This window comes from Zootoca vivipara, chromosome 2 (genome assembly GCF_965207765.1).
Source record: "Zootoca vivipara chromosome 2, rZooViv2.hap1.1, whole genome shotgun sequence".
Lineage (NCBI taxonomy): Eukaryota > Metazoa > Chordata > Lepidosauria > Squamata > Lacertidae > Zootoca > Zootoca vivipara.
The window spans coordinates 29,595,736-29,614,396 of NC_142584.1; the positions used below are offsets into that span (position 1 = coordinate 29,595,736).

General features: G+C 43.3%; 1 protein-coding gene across 1 annotated transcript in view; it reads right to left on the reverse strand.

Annotated features, from left to right (window-relative positions):
* Nucleotides 1-18,661, reverse strand: part of ABCC3 (ATP binding cassette subfamily C member 3) — a 71,922-nt gene that overhangs the window by 46,044 nt on the left and 7,217 nt on the right. The window contains exons 2-6 of the mRNA XM_035104353.3: nucleotides 10,349-10,525; nucleotides 6,876-7,001; nucleotides 5,321-5,458; nucleotides 2,677-2,802; nucleotides 1,648-1,709 (exon numbers count right to left, since the gene is read on the reverse strand). Of these exons, the coding sequence (XP_034960244.2) occupies nucleotides 1,648-1,709; nucleotides 2,677-2,802; nucleotides 5,321-5,458; nucleotides 6,876-7,001; nucleotides 10,349-10,525 (629 nt within the window). The remainder of the gene's footprint in view (nucleotides 1-1,647; nucleotides 1,710-2,676; nucleotides 2,803-5,320; nucleotides 5,459-6,875; nucleotides 7,002-10,348; nucleotides 10,526-18,661) is intronic.

Genomic DNA, 18,661 nt, shown 5'->3' on the forward strand with positions numbered 1-18,661 from the left:
ATTTTAAGTTGACATCAAACAGCTATCCAACCTCTGCAAACAGAATTGCTAACGCTCGGAAGTCTCCAGATATTAACTATTTTCCTAGAGGCCTTAGTTTTCCATCCATGCATTTGCCATTTGTAGCAAAGGAGGCAGCTGAGCCTCCTGTTGCTAGGTGCAAAGTCTTTTATTCAGTTTCTAAGTGGGAATCTCTATGGGACGATGTGGCGCAATGAATAGGCTGCTAGGTTCAGAACTAGGGAGAATTCAATTTGGTCTGCCTTTTTAAAAGTGAGCCAACCTAATATGCATCTCCTGAATTAATATGCAGACTGGAAAGTAATTATCATTAAGATTTTGCGCTTATCTAAAATTCTGTGATATGGTTTTTGGCTTTAGAAAGCAGCCATCATCACAGGCCTGGCAAATCTGGAACTTCACTTGACAAACCAATGACAGCAATATACTTTACTTTACTGTGATAATAACTTTCATTTTTGTTTCTTTCTTTTGTAGCCCAGACTTTATTACTCAGCCCATACAGTAAACACACATGACTTTTTTTTTTTTAAGGGACAGAAAGTGGGTGGGTTTCTGGGCTGAAATACTTTCACCATCCCGTCCACCATTGCACCCAATGTGTTTTGATTATACACTTTTGCCTTTAAACGCTATCCCTGGAACGTAACCCCCACATAAGTTGAGAGTCACCTGTATTCAAATACAATTTTTGTACAGTTTTGGTTTTTTTAAATCACAGATTAATGTGGAAATCAGATGGAATAGACTTATGAATGAAAATGTGCAAATTGCCTTTTAGAACTCTATTCTCAGCCCTGTTTTTTTAACAACTCTTGATGTCTTCTAATTGCAAAGAGAAGCTTGAAGATAAAAGCTTAGATTCCCCCCCCCCAATGGCAAAATAACCCTCCTCAACCTTGCACAAAGTATGGCTTATTAAACTAATCTCCCTCTTCTTTGGAGAGGGAAAAAAATGTAACTTCCCCTCCCCTTAAAAAAAGACTTTTTTTGGAGAGCTGAAGGTTGACAAAGATCTGTTTCATCATGTTACACACGAGACTTAAGTTTCTTTTCCTGCTGCACAGTAAGAATAATAAAAAACACCCTATAAAATACGATTCCAACAGGAAATGAAACCTGAACCTTAATTGCCAATTCAAACATCGCTGTGCAAGTTGTTCACAGTGTTAGCCAGCATTTCCAAACCTGGAATTAAGCGCACAGCACTCCAGTTTCCCATCTGTGAACTTAGCTGCCGTCTCACACTTCCTGCACCTCAGTTCTGAAAGGTGATCTACACCAGGGATGGGCAGACTTGAGGCTTGCTGCAATTACAGTAATTCGTTTTCTGCCAGGATCCTGAGATCCACCAAACCAGCCCATTGTGCAAAGGAAATGTATTTAGAAGTAAAGTATTCTGAGCCCAACAATTTGTTCTGAGTACTTTTGTTAACCTCTACTCTAATAAGCACAAAACATCTGGGTGTGGGGTAGAGGGAAGAGGGAAGAGCATGAATGAATGCTGTATTGTATAGGAATGTAGCTAGGCAACCAAGAGCACGAGGGGAATCTTTTGTACGGATGCCACTTCAATATTGCTTTCAGCAAAATACAGGATATCAACAAGAGCTCAGTAATGCTTACCTTGTAAACCACCAAAATGTGATCTTTGAAAGAAAACCAGAATTTAACTCTGGACAGGGATTCTACAATAAAAAGTTGAAGACATGGATTTGTTTTTTAGAAATATATATATCCAATATTTTAGCCAAAGCTTTTGTAGCCAAAGACTACCATGCATTCAAAATCATTTGGGGTTATATCCTGGGAAGTATATATTAAGGATGTGCTGGAAGTCCTGCCAATTTCCTGCTCCCCACCACCTCCCCCCAGCTCTGAGCAGTGTTTGAAGGCTATGGCTGGATTTCACAATCTGATCTCAACAAATCCTGCTAATAGCAGACATAAAAGCAAGGAGTGGGTATGTGTTTTAGCTATTACCAGAAAGCAAACACAGGGGATCCTTGCTGATGGAGCAGCCAGGCCGGTGGGGGACGGGGGAGAGAGAAGACGTGGGCCAAGACAATAGAAAGCCTCTCTGTCCTGCTCCCAGCAGACTTTATTAAGACCAGGTTGTGGCAGAATAGAAGGAAAAGCTTTTCTCTTACTGCAGAATCCACAGCCAGGCCATATGAAAATAAGCTACAATTCGGCCATTCTTTCGCACACAGCCAGCTACTAATTGTCACACAAAGAGACAAACATCCCAAAATCCCACCATCACCAAAAATCAACTACTTCACCCCTCCACAATGCCCTTTTAGCAAAGAACATTACACATAAATTAGCACCTCATTAGATACAGCCCTCTCACACATGGCTTCTTCAAAATAAGCTACCAGCGAGTCCAAACTCACACCATGCCTGCTTGTGGGTTGTGGATAGGGAGCAGGCCTTCATGGGGCTGGATTTGGTACATGCAGCCTACAGTTGTAGATGTCTAAGGTAAATACTTTCCTTAAACATACAGTCCAGATGCAGAACCCTAATCAGAGACACTTAAGGTGAGATGTAGCATACACCTGGTTTGTTCCAAGACACATTCTAGGAAAAATCAGAGGATGTGGACATGCATTCTTAAATTAGTGGTCACTGCAAGAAGGACTTACTTACAGGGTCTAAGTTAACCGGAGAGAAAAATGGATGCCTTTCCTTAAGACACGAAAGAACCAACTCTACAAGGATCAGTGCCAAGTATAGATAAAATGTGATAATCCGAAATCTGTCTTCCATCGGGTTCTAGGGAGAGACACAAGATTTTGAGTCAATACACAAGGGAAGTGTCCTTCACTAAAGGCGCAGGGAAAGGTTAAATGGTTAATGAAAGGGGGAGAGTTAATGAGGGCAAAGGAGAAATTGGGTAAAACAACAATATAGTGCTGTATGTATATGCTCCCCTTCAGGGAAAAATAAATAAATTATTTAATCAACTCATGGAGTGAAACACTCACGCTGTCTCCCTAGGACATTGATGAGGAAAAAGACCATTAGAGTAATAAAATATTATTATTAAAAACAAATATTTAATATTTCAGGTGGCAGTTAAGTACAAAGCCTAATAAAACTATTTAGGATCCTGTGTGATAATAAGTTTTGCTCTGGTGCCTTAGCTGTTTCCCACTGGAATCAACTGCAACCCCCACCCTCTTCCTTTGTTGAAGAAGTATGGGAGATCCTGCCTTATGGGCTAGAAATCTGAGCCTCAAGGCCTCCCCATTTGGCTTGCAAGGCCATTTCATCCAAGCCATGGTCACATGCCTTGCACCTGATGTCAATTGCTTCCCAGGTGCCAAGTGTGGGGTTTGCAAAGCCCCTTGCCCAATTTTTCCCAAGCACCCATCAACCAGTTGATTGATTGATGTTTGGAAAGGGTGGGGGAGCAGCGACATTGCCCAATGACATCCGTGGTGTTACACCATGCCCACTGGTGCGAATGAAATTTAACATGACATGCCAGTATATTGGTCAAAAAGTCACAGTTCCCTAACACAACAGGTGAAAGGAACAATAGAAAATGGGACAGGAGTGCAAACATTATAATCATGAGAACTAATGCAATATTCTGCCATGTCTGAAGGCACCCTTGGGACTACAACTCCCATCAGCCCCAGCCAGAGTGGGCAGGGGGTTGACAGATGCTGTAGTCCAAAACATTTGGAGGACAGCAGAGTGGTGAAGGTTGTCATAGACATTGATATGGGACTCCCAACTTGTTGGATTTGAACTATTTTCTGATTCACTGCTGGACAAAATGCAAGGTGTTGATTTTGATCGTTAAAGACCTAAATGGCTTGGGACTTGAATTCCTTAAGTACTGCCTTCTCCCATTATGTTCCATCCCATTATGTTCTCCCATTATGTTCCATCCTGCATGCTTAATTCAACCTCTGAGGCCTTGTTCCAAGTGGCACTGCTGAATGAGATATGGCAGACAGCCACTAAGACCATGCCCATTTTAGCAGTTAAACCCACTTTATGGAATGCCTTCCTTAAGGAGGTTTGCCAGGCTTTGATACTTTATTATTTCAGGCAGTTGGCCAAAACATGGCGGTTTCAGAAGGCTTTTAGAAGATGAGCTTCCCTAGATTTTTGTTGCTCTAGCTTCGTTACCTCAAATGATTGACGGTGTTTTGTTTGTGGTGTTCGATTTTGGTGGCGGTGATGATACCGTATTTATTTAATGCGTTGCATTGTTTTTCATTAAGTTAGCTGCTTTGAGTTCACTTTGTAAGGAAAAGTGGGGTATAGGTCACTAAAGAAATAAACACAGAAATAAAATCTGAACACACTGATTTTCATTCCAATATCTCCTTTCAAAGACCCACAAGACGTGAGACCTCCCTATCTTCCTGCCTTTACAGAGGAGCTTGACGGGTTGCCAGACTCAATAGAGGACAGGGCTTCTGTGCCTTTAATTGCCCTGCTCTCTTTTGAGTCTGGAAACCTTAAAGAGAAACCAGCAGACCCTTTGTTTAATTTCCAAGCAAAGGGTCTGCTGGTTTCTCTTTAAGGTTTCCAGACTCAAAAGAGAGCAGGGCAATTAAAGGCACAGAAGTCCTGTCCTCTATTGAGTCTGGAAACCCTAAGCTTGACTGTCCTTCCTTTTCTCTGAGAAGAGGAAACACTCCTCTCTGCAGTGCACTGTCCCCATAGCCTCCACTCACATTCACAGTCCATTAATGGTAATGGTAATGGGACCCCTGACCATTAGGTCCAGTCGTGACCGACTCTGGGGTTGCGCGCTCATCTCGCATTATTGGCCGAGGGAGCCAGCGTATAGCTTCCAGGTCATGTGGCCAGCATGACAAAGCCGCTTCTGGCAAACCAGAGCAGCACATGGAAACGCCGTTTACCTTCCCGCTGTAGCGGTTCCTATTTATCTACTTGCATTTTGACGTGCTTTCGAACTGCTAGGTTGGCAGGAGCTGGGACCAAGCAACGGGAGCTCACCCCGTCACAGGGATTCGAACCGCCGACCTTCTGATCAGCAAGCCCTAGGCTCTGTGATTTAACCACAGCGCCACCTGGGCTAAATGCCTTTATTTTTATTTAGCACCGTGTGAATGTCCCAGTCTTGGTGTTTTGGAAGAGGCAGGGATCAGAAAGTAACACAAGCTGCTCCACCCTTAACTCCCATTAAATCTACCTCTCCCCGCAAACAGAGTGTCAAGCCATCTCCCTCCCTCCCCAATACTAATTTTGGGAAAACATGTCATAAATATACACATCCTGAATAACATAGACATATCCCATTTACCTGAGCTGCAGTACCAATGATCTTGGACCGTAAAGGGCTCACAGCACACAGCACACACAAGAACCAGAAGATGATGAGAACTCCTGAGGACTGAACTCCATGAAGCCTCTCATACTGGATGAGCAACATGGCTAACAGCTGCAGAGAAAGTAAAGGTGGAACACATGGATTACAGCTGTGAATGAATGAATGAATGAATGAATGCCTCCTTATCTCTTAGCTTGGTTTAAATGCCTGGATCTGAAACACTGCTGTTGGTTTGTTTGTTCTTCTGCTTCCATTGGCTTCATGCACACCATTCATTAAAAGCGCGATGGTATCACTTTAAACACTCAAAGAATAAAGATGCTGAGAGTTGATTGGTGGCCTCTATTCCTTTCACAGAGCTACATTATCCAGAGTCCTCTGTGAAGGGGGATTGACTGTTAAACCACTCTGAAAACTGTAGCTCTGTGAAAAGAATAGGGCTACCCCAACAACTCTCACCATCTACAGTACTCAGGAATCCTTGGTGGAAGCAATGACTGTTTAAAGTGGCATAATAGTGCTTTAAATGTATGGCATGAATGTGGCCATAGTTCCCTTCCCTCTCACCACCAAAAAAAAGAGAGCTTTGCTTCAGAACTAGATAACAGCATAATTATATATAAAAAATAAGGAAACAGCTTGGTTTTTTTCTCATCCAGGAAGACATGGCTATTGCCTTTTAACTCAGATATCCTACATTTGTGTTTTCATGTTCGTTTCCATCGTACAACCTTTAGATTTCATAGAGGCGCACTGAAAATATTATTTGCTTTCTTGCCACAAAGGCAAGGAAAAACTTTGTGCAGTGCAGAACAGTAAAAATGTCCCTTCCTCTTTTGCTTATATCCAGAATTCTCCAATGCTGACTTTTAAAACATGAAGAGAAATAAACAGTATTAACTAGATCGAAAAATTATACCCTTTAAGGATATGATTGCTTCTTATTATCACCCAAAGCATTATTTTGTTCAGAATTTGGCTGCTGTTTCAGAACTGCTGATCTCGTACAATCCAAGATAATATGACATATTGTCATATAATAGTAGCCCTGAGGACTCCACAGATAAATAAGAGGACGGAGAATGGCAAAAGCAATTTGCAACGCACATCTTCTACCTTCTGTCAAAGTTCTGTCTGCCTCCTCTATGTCAAGGCCTTAGCTCAGTGCCAGAGAAATTGCTATGAATGCAGAAGGTCCCTGGTTCAACCTCAGACACCTCAAGATAAGGCTGGAAAAGACTCCTTTCTGAAACTCTTGGGGAGTTGCTGCCAGTCAGTGTAGACAGTACTAAGCTAGAGGGACCAATGGCCTGACTCAGTATAAGGCAGCTTCCTATGTTTTCCTATAATAATTGCCATCATTCTCTCCACTAAATTTGCTGCTGATAACTGAACAGTCAATTCCACAGCCATCTCTGGGATTCTAAGAGGCAGCCATGCCTGATCTAAGAAAATTAATTCACATCACGTTTCAACATCAACATTGACCCCCATGCAATCAATAACATCAACGGAAAGGCATACTAACCATTGTGATGCCAACAAGTAAGGGTGTAACAAAATATACAGGTGCTGGGGTTCTGCTCTGAACAATTCCATGGAAAGCGTAGAAGAGATTGGCCCAGCAAACACACCAAAGAACAAAAGCAAGGACCTTCAAAAGAGAGAGAGAGAAATAAATTCATCTGCAAGAGTAGCAATGTATTCAGCCAATGTATTCAAAGAGCATTTATACTGCAGCATATTCTGAAAGCATCCTTGCACGTTAGCCATAAAAATTACTAGTCCCTGCCTGCCCACACCTTCACATGACAGTTGTTTGTACAATATTGATGGCCTGAAGAGGAGAAAGAATTATAAAATCATAGAGTTGGAAGAGATACCCAAGGGCCATCTAGTCCAACCCCTTACAATGCAGGAATCTCAACTAAAGCACCCATGACAGATGGCCACTCAACCTCTGCTTAAAAACCTTCTGTGAAAGAAACTTCGCCACCTCTCATGTGAGTCTGTTCCACAGTCGAATAACTGTCAGAAAGTTCTTCTTGGTGTTTAGTCGGAATCTCTTTTCTTGTAACTTGAAGCCATTGATTCATGCCCTACCCTCCAGAGCAGGAGAAAACAAGCTTGCTCCATCCTTCATGTGACAGCCCTTTAGATAGTTGAAGATGGCTATCTATCTCCTCTCAGTCTCCACTTTTCCTGGCTAAACATACCCAGCTCCTTCAACTGTTCCTCATAAGGCTTGGTTTCCAGACCCCTGATCACCTTGGTTTCCCTCCTCTGCACATGTTCCAGCTTGTCACCATCCTTCTTAAATCATGGTGCCCAGAACTGGACACAGTATTCCAGATGTGGTCTAACCAAGGCAGAATAGAATGGGACTATTACTTCCCTTGATCTGGCCACTATGCTTTTGTTAATGCAGCCTAGAATAGCATTAGCTTCCCCCCCCTTTTTTTTGCTGCTGTTTCACACTTTTGACTCAAGTTAAGCTTGTGGTCCACTAAGACCCCTAGATCCTTTTCACATATACTACTGGCAATCTAGATGTCCCCCATCTTATATTTGTGCATCTGCTTCTTCCTGCCTTGGAAAAAAATTGCAGGAAAAAAATTCACAGGTTTTTATTTCCGTTTGCAAGTGTATGCTTTCTTGCTGCTCAGCCAGAGGCGTTCCATACTTGCCACAGCCTACTGGCAATTGGCTAGTCACAAGCTTGTCTTGGAGTACCAATATCCCATGCAGAGGCAACTACATGTACATTTCCAGACATGTGAGCAATGAATGGGGGCATGCCTACACCAGGAAAATCACAGGGCAGATGGTTTGCTATTGCACATTTTGCGCAATATTTTTGCAAGTCCCATATCAATGACAGTGGTGTGATGTTCCATCTGCTTGCATTATGAAGGAAACTATTTGTGCTGCCATTCACTCTGGATGTCCCCTCCAACACAAGAGAAGGAAATTGCTTGTGACGACAAAAGGCCAAACTCTCCCCTTGCAAACGTACATCACTTTAAATCTTCTGTTGGTTTAGGATCTTAGCACATATCCTGGCTTTGGTACCAGAGCATTTATTTAGAAGTGGCAAATGGCAGTGAGGTTAAATCTTTGTAACAACCCATCATTTTGTGAATTTCTTTTAATTGTTGCCACTTCTTGGAGGGCTGTATACATTTATTCTCTTGAGTTGAAGGGCACATCCAAAGTGCCAGAGCCAGTGTGGTGTAGTGGTTAAGAGCGGTAGACTCGTAATCTGGGGAACCGGGTTCGTGTCTCCGCTCCTCCACATGCAGCTGCTGGGTGACCTTGGGCTAGTCACACTTCTTTGAAGTCTCTCAGCCCCACCCACCTCACAGGGTGTCTGTTGTGGGGGAGGAGGGGAAAGGAGATTGTTAGCCGCTTTGAGACTCCTTCGGGTAGTGATAAAGCGGGATATCAAATCCAAACTCCAATCCAAACTCCAAGTGAATGGAAGCACAGGGGTTTCACGTGTTCACAATGTTCAAATATCACCTGCTGAAAATCAACATGGTCAGATGGTGCTCTTTGTGGATTGCTTAAGAGAAGTCATGAGATGTTAAATTTGCTGTGAGCTAGAAGCACGTTGTTTCAGAACAGCTTTAAAAATCTACAGAGATTTGGCTGTTGACTTCAATAAGTGATGGGCTGTATCCATCTAATAAATTGAATGGATTCCTCCCTCTCTTGAATTTATAACCCTGTCAAATCACGTGAAACTCAGCGGAAAACAAAAGGGTCAAGAGATTTTCTTAATTATTAGCAACAATGCCACCAAAACAGAACTCCCCACCCCACCCCGAGGATAGCTGAGATTAAAATCCAATTAAAAAATGCATGCCCGCCATTTAATCATCCAAACGATTGCTTCCAAAAGTGGGAAAAGATCTTTAGCAGCAAAAATGGATAGCTGCACAGAGTGATGAAATGCAGTAGCGGAGTGTGCAGTGTAGCAGAGCTACCCTCCCGACAACAGCCGGGATGGGGTTAGGCAGCGGCAGCAAGGTCAGGTCAGTGAGAGTGCAGTGGGGAGGGAAGCACTGCTGCCAATGCAGTGCTCCCACTGGTATATGTGTGCAGCCCTGACTTTGCTGCTATGCTACCCCATCCAGGTAAGTGCCAGTGATACCAGGTTGGGAGGGTGTTTCCACCTCACCACATGACCTGCTTACGGATGAGCTTGGGAATGTTGAGTGAAAGGAGGAAGGCTGTCTAAAGAACCAGTAAGTGTGCAGAGTCCGGGAGACCAGAACTCAGAAAATAAGGAGTCTAGGTAACTATGCAAGAGGCAGAAGCTTCCCCCATTTTCTCCCAGCCCCACCCAGAACCACTTTCCTTCTTGAGCCTTTGGAAGGGTCTGCTCATGCTTTTGGAAGGACTGCAGCTCAGTGGCAGAGCACATGCTTTGCAGGTTCAATTCCTGGCAGCTGTAGGAAATGCTCCTGACTGAAACCCTGCACCAACAGTACCCATCTAGAGGGACCAAGAGTCTGATAGGTATGAGGCAGCTTCCTATGTTCCTTTTGATTTTTGTTTTTGTTTTATAAAAAAGCTGCATTCCTCACCTTTGGGTCCCTAGATGTTGTTGGACTACAACTCCCATCATTCCTAGCGAGCATGGCTAGTGGTCAGGGATGATGGGAGCTGTAGTTCAAGAACATCAGGGTACCCAAGTTTGAGGAAGGCTGCATCAGAGCAGTAAGTCTATCTTTTCCGTAAAGCCAAATTCCATGCTTCAAAAACTTATCTGACAGTACAGATAAGTTGGGGGTTGGACTGGATGGCCCTTGTGGTCTCTTCCAACTCTATGATTCTAGTACAAGGTTAATTTGCAGATTATCACAATCATGTTATTTCGTGACATTTTGAATGGAGGGCACATGATTATGGGTTTTTTTCTAGCCATTTTCTCTCATTTGGCACAAAACTCTGTCCTTATTTGCAGTGTGTGTGTGTGTGTGTGTCGTATCTTACCGTTTTAAACCTGCTCAGCACAGATAGTACAATGTAGCCTCGGTTGTTGCATTTTAGATAAAGGAGATAAAAGGGCAAGATGCACCACAGATAGAAGCACGGGATCCACGCCACAACAGTCATCTGGAAACATGGCGTCAGGTCTGGGTTGTCAGTGTGCAGCGTAAGGTTGGGATCCTGGAAAGGATAGGGAAAGCATTAGTGGATACAACAGGGATATATTGACTGCTCCAAGCCTCTATCACAAACCAGCAAAGAGCTGAGTAACTCTGACATGTTTCCCCCCCCCCAAAAGGAAATGCAAAGCCAAATATCCGAGCACTTAATGCCCTCTGAGCCTACTTGTATCATAATGCAACAATTCACCATATTAGCCCACATTCTCTAATGCAACACAATACACTCTTTCATCTCAGCCTGACACACCTGATAACCTCCTGCCTTTTCATATCTCTGAGTGGAACTAGCTACACACACATACATTCTCTTTCATGTGCAGCTGACTGCTTCTGCCATTTAACAAGTACCATAATATGAAGCCAGCTTGTGGGGTGGGAGGGGGTGCCTTAAACATTTTTTCCTTGCCTTAGTAGAAGACTATTCAAGGTCTTTCTTAAGCATCTAGAGCAGGCATCCCCAAACTGCGGCCTTCCAGATGTTTTGGCCTACAACTCCCATGATCCCTAGCTAGCAGGACCAGTGGTCGGGGAAGATGGGAATTGTAGTCCAAAACATCTGGAGGGCCGAAGTTTGGGGATGCCTGATCTAGAGCATATTGTGATATCACAGTGAGAAGGAGACCTACGAAGGTCCCCAGATAATGCTAACTTCTGGCACTTATTTTATTTTCATCATTTATTACATTTATATCCAACCTTCCCTTCAAGGAGATGCATGCGGCTCTTCCACTTTCCGTTTTATCCTCACAACAACCCTATGAGGTAGGTTAAGTGGAGAGACAGTGACCGACCCATGAGCTCCAGTGCTGAGTGGGGATTTGGACCACAGTCTCATCCGGCCTAGTCTGACACCCTAGCCACCCCACTGACTTTTCATGGTACTAAACTAACTCCTCCTCATGAGGTCAACTTCCTCTGACTCCATCACTCAGAGCAGGAATGAGGACAGTGACTATAGTGGGTGAGTGGCATGTATAAAAGGACTCCTATCTCTGTTCTGCCCCAGCCAATGTGGCCAAAGGAAAAATGTGATGGGAGTTGCAATGCACAACATTTGGAAGCACACCACATCGGCTACCATTGGTGTAAGGACTCCCATCTCTTGACCACGAGGGAGAGAACTATGAGAAGACAGCTCTGCAAATGAGGAAGAATTAAAAACCTACTAGCTTAACTATCTCATAACCATAAATAAATCCTCCTTTACTTCCCTTTCCTCCAGTGAAGGTGAAAGGAACAGGAACAGAACAGGCTTCAGATACACCCCTTGTTTACAGTGCCATTTGCACTTACAAGTGGAACTAATTGCACAGGGTGTAGGCTCCTTCCACTGTCTCCATTTCTATCATCACGGGGGATTCTCAAATGCGCTATAGGAGGTGACATACCAGGAATGCAACAGGTTCACTACAAGTCAGCTTTTGGAAGTCTCAATGAAGGTGCATGAGGAGGAGGAAGAGAGGGAGATTATTCCCTTTCCTCAAGCCTGTATACTTAACATTCCTGGAATAATTAACAAGATCAAAAATGACTAACCATCCTTCTGATTTCAGCTGGATATGTGCAAGAAGAAAAGCGGGGTTGTCCACTGTTAGTGAACTTGTGTGTTACAATGATTTTTTTTTAAAGTGACTGTTAAAAGCTATCAAGGATACTCTGCTACATTACTAAGCCGAAAGAGGACAAAGAAGTTTAAATTAGATGAAAACCATATCACCAACTTCATTAAACAAAAAGAGAGCCGACTCAGAAACACGGCAAGAAATTTGTTCTCAGTCCTTTATCTTAATGGTTGGGATATTTACGCAGGGTTTATGTATGTTATTTGCACAATAATCAAGGTTACTAATACTCCATTATATTGTCATTATGGGTTGGATGCAACTAACCAGTCTCACTAGCAGAAGCCAGCACAATGACTTTTACTAGCAAAACGGGACTTCTCTTACCCTTTTCCCCCTGCATCACCCGATTGGATTGGGAGAACCCTAAGTAAACCTCCTTTGCAGAATGCCTTTTAATTGGCGGAAAGACGCACGCATGGGACTTAGTGCATGCAAGATGGGCTTAGTGACCTGTTCGGAAGCATTTCAATCATAGTCTGCCTGCATGCCCCTGATTGAAGCTAATAAGGGTAGGAAGAGAAGAAATGCAAAATATACCAGTAGACTAAGGGCTGCTTCACATACTATGCTGGAAAACACATGTTTCATATATAGCAAATACAACTAGGAACCAGGGTCAACTGGGAGATCCCTGCAACACATTACATATCACACATATTTTAGTCATGTGCTTTAGAACACCAAACATTACATTTTAGGGTGTGTGCAATGTGGAAACATGGCAAAAATGCAATGCAAGATTTTTCTCTTAACAGGGGGGCAGTAGTCAAGGCTTGCAATGACATTTCACAGTAAACAAGCTGCTAACCACACTTAGTGCACACCTGTGAGTCAATTATACACATTAGTCTCTTGGCATTCCTAAAAATCAATGCTAAACCTCCGCTAGGTAATAATTTTGGGAAGCACTCACACATTTTGCAGCAAGACCCTGAAAAGGCAGTTTGCCCTTCATTCTTATTTTGCCCACACATGCTCCATTGATTTCTAAGTGCCAACCGCCTGACTCATTTCCTTCAGAAACTTGGGCATGCAAATAAAACCAGGTCACAGATAAGAACATTATACCTTAATGCCTGAAATGGCATTGTCACAGCCTTACTTACTGAAGGCAGAGGTGGGTGGTAAAGAACAGTTGGGTTGCTGCAACAACAAGCTCAGTCTTTTCTAAAATACTGTGTGTGTGTGTGCGTGCGTGCGTGCGTGCACGCGCGTGCGCGCACACACACACACACGTGTACGTAGGATGTACATAGGTACATGTCCAGTTTGTACATATATGCTTCGTATCATAGAGAAGAAGTTAACGACACAGTGTTTCCTATTATTTTGGAAAAAAACCCACACCCAACCACAGAACTGGAAGCCCATGAAGACCGTGTGGCAAAGGCTTCCAGTGTATAGCTGCATGCACTCAATCCCCAAGCACAAGGAAGTGCTTGTGGGAAAACTGAAATACCCACTTCACACTACACTTGGGCAAAAAAAATGAAAGGCACAAATATAGGATGGGAGACACCTGGCTTGAGAGCAGTACATGTGAAAAGGATCTAGGAGTCTTGGTTGACCACAAACTTGACATGAGTCAGCAGTGTGATGCAGCAGCTAAAAAAGCCAATGCAATTCTGGGCTGCATCAATAGGAGTATAGCATCTAGATCAAGGGAAGTAATAGTACCACTGTATTCTGCTCTGGTCAGACCTCACCTGGAGTACTGTGTCCAGTTCTGGGCACCACAGTTCAAGAAGGATATTGACAAGCTGGAACGTGTCCAGAAGAGGGCAACCAAAATGGTCAAAGGCCTGGAAACGATGCCTTATGAGGAACGGCTTAGGGAGCTGGGTATGTTTAGCCTGGAGAAGAGAAGGTTAAGGGGTGATATGATAGCCATGTTCAAATATATAAAAGGATGTCATATAGAGGAGGGAGAAAGATTGTTTTCTGCTGCTCCAGAGAAGCGGACACGGAGCAACGGATTCAAACTACAAGAAAGAAAATTCCACCTAAACATTAGGAAGAACTTCCTGACAGTAAGAGCTGTTCGGCAGTGGAATTTGCTGCCAAGGAGTGTGGTGGAGTCTCCTTCTTTGGAGGTCTTTAAGCAGAGGCTTGACAGCCATCTGTCAGGAATGCTTTGATGGTGTTTCCTGCTTGGCAGGGGGTTGGACTGGATGGCCCTTGTGGTCTCTTCCAACTCTATGATTCTATGATTCTATGATTCACTCTTCAGCTTCCCTCACTTGGAAAGAAAGCTATGAATGACAATGGAGACTAGTCACTTGTCCTAAAACAAAAACAAAACCCTGCCGTTGACAAAACTGATGACACTTAGCAATTCTGTATGTTTGTTCTGATTGAACTGTGCTTGTCAACAACAATAAATTGTTGATAATAATCACCACCAACTAAGTTGGACAAAAGCACTCTTGGACGCACCCATCACCTGGGATTCCAGGTTCAAGGTCAGATCCAAAAGCACCCTCCCAAACTGAACCTGAGTTTTGAAGGGGTTTGCTATCCCATCTCAAACAGGTTGGAATTCTATCCCCAAATCAGTAGTTCTTGCCATCTTGTTTGGATGAAGTGCCAATTTGCTTGCCGTCATCCAGCACATTACTGTCCCCAACCAACGGTCCAGCATCTCAACAACCTCCTTGGAATTTGATAGAATGAAGAAATAGAGATTGGTGTCAGCCACATACTGGTGACTCCACACTCTTTTTCTCCTGATGATCTCTCTCGATAGTTTCATGTAGATGTTCAGCAGCATAAGGGAGAAGCTGGAACCAGGAGGAGTGCCACAGGTCAATAGCCCTATGTCAAACTGGTATTTTCCAGCATCACCTTCCAGGAAGGTTTGGGAGCAGAACAAGACACTGCCCCTTTAGAATCACCCCATCCAGGTAGTCCAAGAAATGGTACTGAAAGCCATTGAGATGTCCAGCATAACCAACAGGAATGGACTTGACAGTCTAGTTCCTGCCATAGATCACCCACCGGGGGGACCAAGGCTGTCTCCGTCCCACAACCAAACATGAAGCTGAGCTAAAAGAGATCTAGATAGCTGCCTCATCCAGGAAAACCTGGAACTGAGAGGCCAACACAAACTTGAGCGTCTTACTCCTGAATAATAGAAAAAGCAACAAATGGTGCCCTTGAATGTGGATGCACATCTTCATTCACATAAAAGGATGCATCCAGCCAATTCAAAAAGACATTGACTGAGAAACACAACACAGCTGAGATGTGTATGTAGATGCACATTCACCTCCACTGGCAGTACTGTATGTGATAGATTTCACTTGCTGGATTTGGGCAGTTTATTGAGGGATGGAGGCAGAAGTTAAATAAACTTAATGTATGGAAAGTCAGTCCATTTACTTCTCTCCATTGCTAGTGCTCTAGAGATCTTGCCATGTCTGAAATGTCCCATTGCCTACTTGTACTTGATGGGCAAAATAAATCTATCCCATTGTTTCCTATTTAACTCACTGGATTGAATGATCAAACTGGTATAGAAATGTAAGAAACCTGGGGCCATGAAGTAGCCTCTTTTCAATTTTGGGCTAAGAAACGTTGGGTTAAGCCAGCACAAAATAGGCACCTTCTGTTTCTATAATTCCCCTGTCATCTCCATCATACAGGCCTGCTCATTAGCAATAAGAGAGGTTGTTGTGCTCCAAGAAAACCATTGGCAAGAAGCATCAATACTGCTTGGATGATCAGCCCACCTGGCAGGTGATAAGAGTGATCAAGCCAGACAGATGGATTTTCTTTGCCTTGCCAACATCACAACCAGTGGGTGGTGAATTATGTGCCAATGCAGTATCCAAAAACCACAGACCATTTAGTGTAACTCAAGTGGCTTGAACAGCCTTTGAAACATTCGTTCCAAGTGCTGACAACGTTAATCAAATTGTACACCCAATCTTACAAAGAGCATTTGAAAGGAGTAAAAAAATAAATATGTTAGAGGTTCGAACAACACAATTGCAATGAGGATCTACTCTGCACAAACACTGCAAATATGTTCAATTGTAAATCTGATTCATCTAACAGAGTTTGACTAATTTACGTAGGACTGTAATTGGCATGCCATAAACCCTAACTTGGATTTTAACATCAGGCCATGGCACATGGATAGGCACTCCAACCTACAGGATATTATTATTATTATTATTTACTTAATTGCATGTAACTCTGTTGCTGTCACACATATTTCTAGTGCTATAGAACAAGGTTTCTCAAACAAAAAGCATTAAGAAATTATGGCTTAAAAATAAGATTTATTCTGCAATAAGGGACATAAAGCAACCCAGCTAGAAAATATTTTATTCCCTACTGTGTTTTGATATAATAGCCAATAAGCTGGTTGTTCTGGATGCTGACTCAGCATCCTCAATGCTGATTAAAAGCATAGCTGCCAAGTCTCCCGTTTTTCGCGGGAAACCCCTGGATTTTAATCCGTTTCCCGCTGTTATCCCGAATAGGAAAAAATCCCGGAAATCCCCTGGATTTCCTACCTGCCAGGGAGGCTCCATTTCGGGTGCCTGGACATGCGTAGAAGCAACTTCTGGTGCCGCTCTGCCCAATTTCCGGTGCCCAGGCATGGGCAGAGCAGCACCGGAAGTCGCCTCTATGCGTGTCATGTGTAGAAGCGACTTCCGGTGCCGCGCCGCTGCTGATCCCGCATTTTTCAGCGGGAGACTTGGCAGCTATGTTAAAAGGCTACAGTTAACAGCACTTGATAAAGGGTAGGGGGAGGAATCCTCTGCCTGGACCACAGTGCGAAATCTCACGCCCAGGGACCAAATTCCAGCCCTCTCTGTTTTGCCTCTGGGACTCTCGATACCACGCTCCTCCTCCCTCAGGGCCACCCACGGGCCTTGCTCCACACCCTCCTTGTGTGCTTTTACCTTGCTGGAACAAGTTCTTGAACTCTGATAATCCCTCCCCTCCCACTTGCCTGAATGGAGGAACAAAAGAGGTGCGTGAGTGTGTGTAGAATGCACAGTGTAAACGTCGAAATAACCTGTGGGAGAGAGGCCTTCTGCAAAGTAATGCGTCCCAAAGCATTTTCAGCAGTAATTTTTGGCAGGCAAAACACTTCATATAAGCATTGCTAAGTTCAATACTCTCCTTGTGTATTTATATATATTAAAGTGATGTGATGTAAGAATTGCCCACACAGTGTGGTTAGTCATCTCAGGAATTTGAAGTGAGCCCCAAAGCAAATGAAAAATAAAATAAAAAAATCTTAAGATAATTAGATTGCACGAGGCCAAGTTTCTGCCCTGGATCCTCCCAAGAGATTTTTTATAAGTAATAAACAACTCATTTATGGCCTAAAAGGGTACTGAGGCTATACAGTTCCAAAGAAGTTAACTGATCAGTTATTTCCTCCACCCCTTCCTTGCACAGGCCACATGGTCAGCTGAGGCCACAGCACAGGTGGCTCCATGCAAAGCAAGAAGATCTGTAGGTGTTACTCACTTACAAGATTTAGCTTTCGTTGAAGACTTTTTTGTACAGACTTTTTATGCACAAAAGCTGGAGAAGAGCACAATCCAGTTAGGAACTCCATTTTGATACGCAAACAAGACTGGGAGTGTCAGGTGCAAAAAAATTGGATCAAACATCTTCCTCCTACACCCCCATGGCAACTAGCAGCATGGGTGCACAATTTCTGCCTGAGAAATGCATTCTGAATGTGCTCCAAAAGAGTCTGCCCAAGATGCCTGAAACATCGACCACAGAAGATAGCAACACTATACACTACTGCAGTGGGGGGTGGGAAGAAGAACATAATTACAGTATATACAGTTAATCTCATTCATTATATAAATGTATTCTGATCTGATGTAAATTTCCCATCAAAATGGTTAGGCAGTGATGTAGATAGGGTGTGGAACTGGTCTTGCAACAAACTAAGGACTGTGTTGGAGGTAGTTTTGCTATTTCCCCAAATGATCGAGCCAACATGACTAGCAAATCCACAACAGTACAGAAATGCAAAAGCCTATTCAGGATGCAGAGGAAGTTTCAACATACCTCATCCTCATTAAAGTTACTTTATACAACATGTTGGTACCAAATTATTGATGTGGGGATGAAGCTCTGTTGTTTTCCTTTACTGCTTTTCGCTATTGCCCAAGCAGAGTTTTGCTGGTTCTGGTATAACCTTGCAACACCTCTTTTTTCTCTTCCCACAGTTCATTGCTCAAACTCCAGGATTGATTGGTGTCCTTTAGCTTCTAAAAGTTCTCCTGTTTTAAGTTGTGGTTTCATTTTTTAAAAAACAAACAAACATTTCTGGCTACTTGATTTGTATTTATGGTCAGATATGCCAGTACGTACTGCATGGACATATATTCTGGAGCATGTCCACAGAAGGCAGCTAGGGTGGCGAGGGCTTTTGGAAACCCAGCCCTATGAGGAATGGTTGAAAGAGCTGGGGGTGTTCAGCCTGAAGAAGAGAAGGTTAAGGGGAGGCATGACGGTCACCTTTG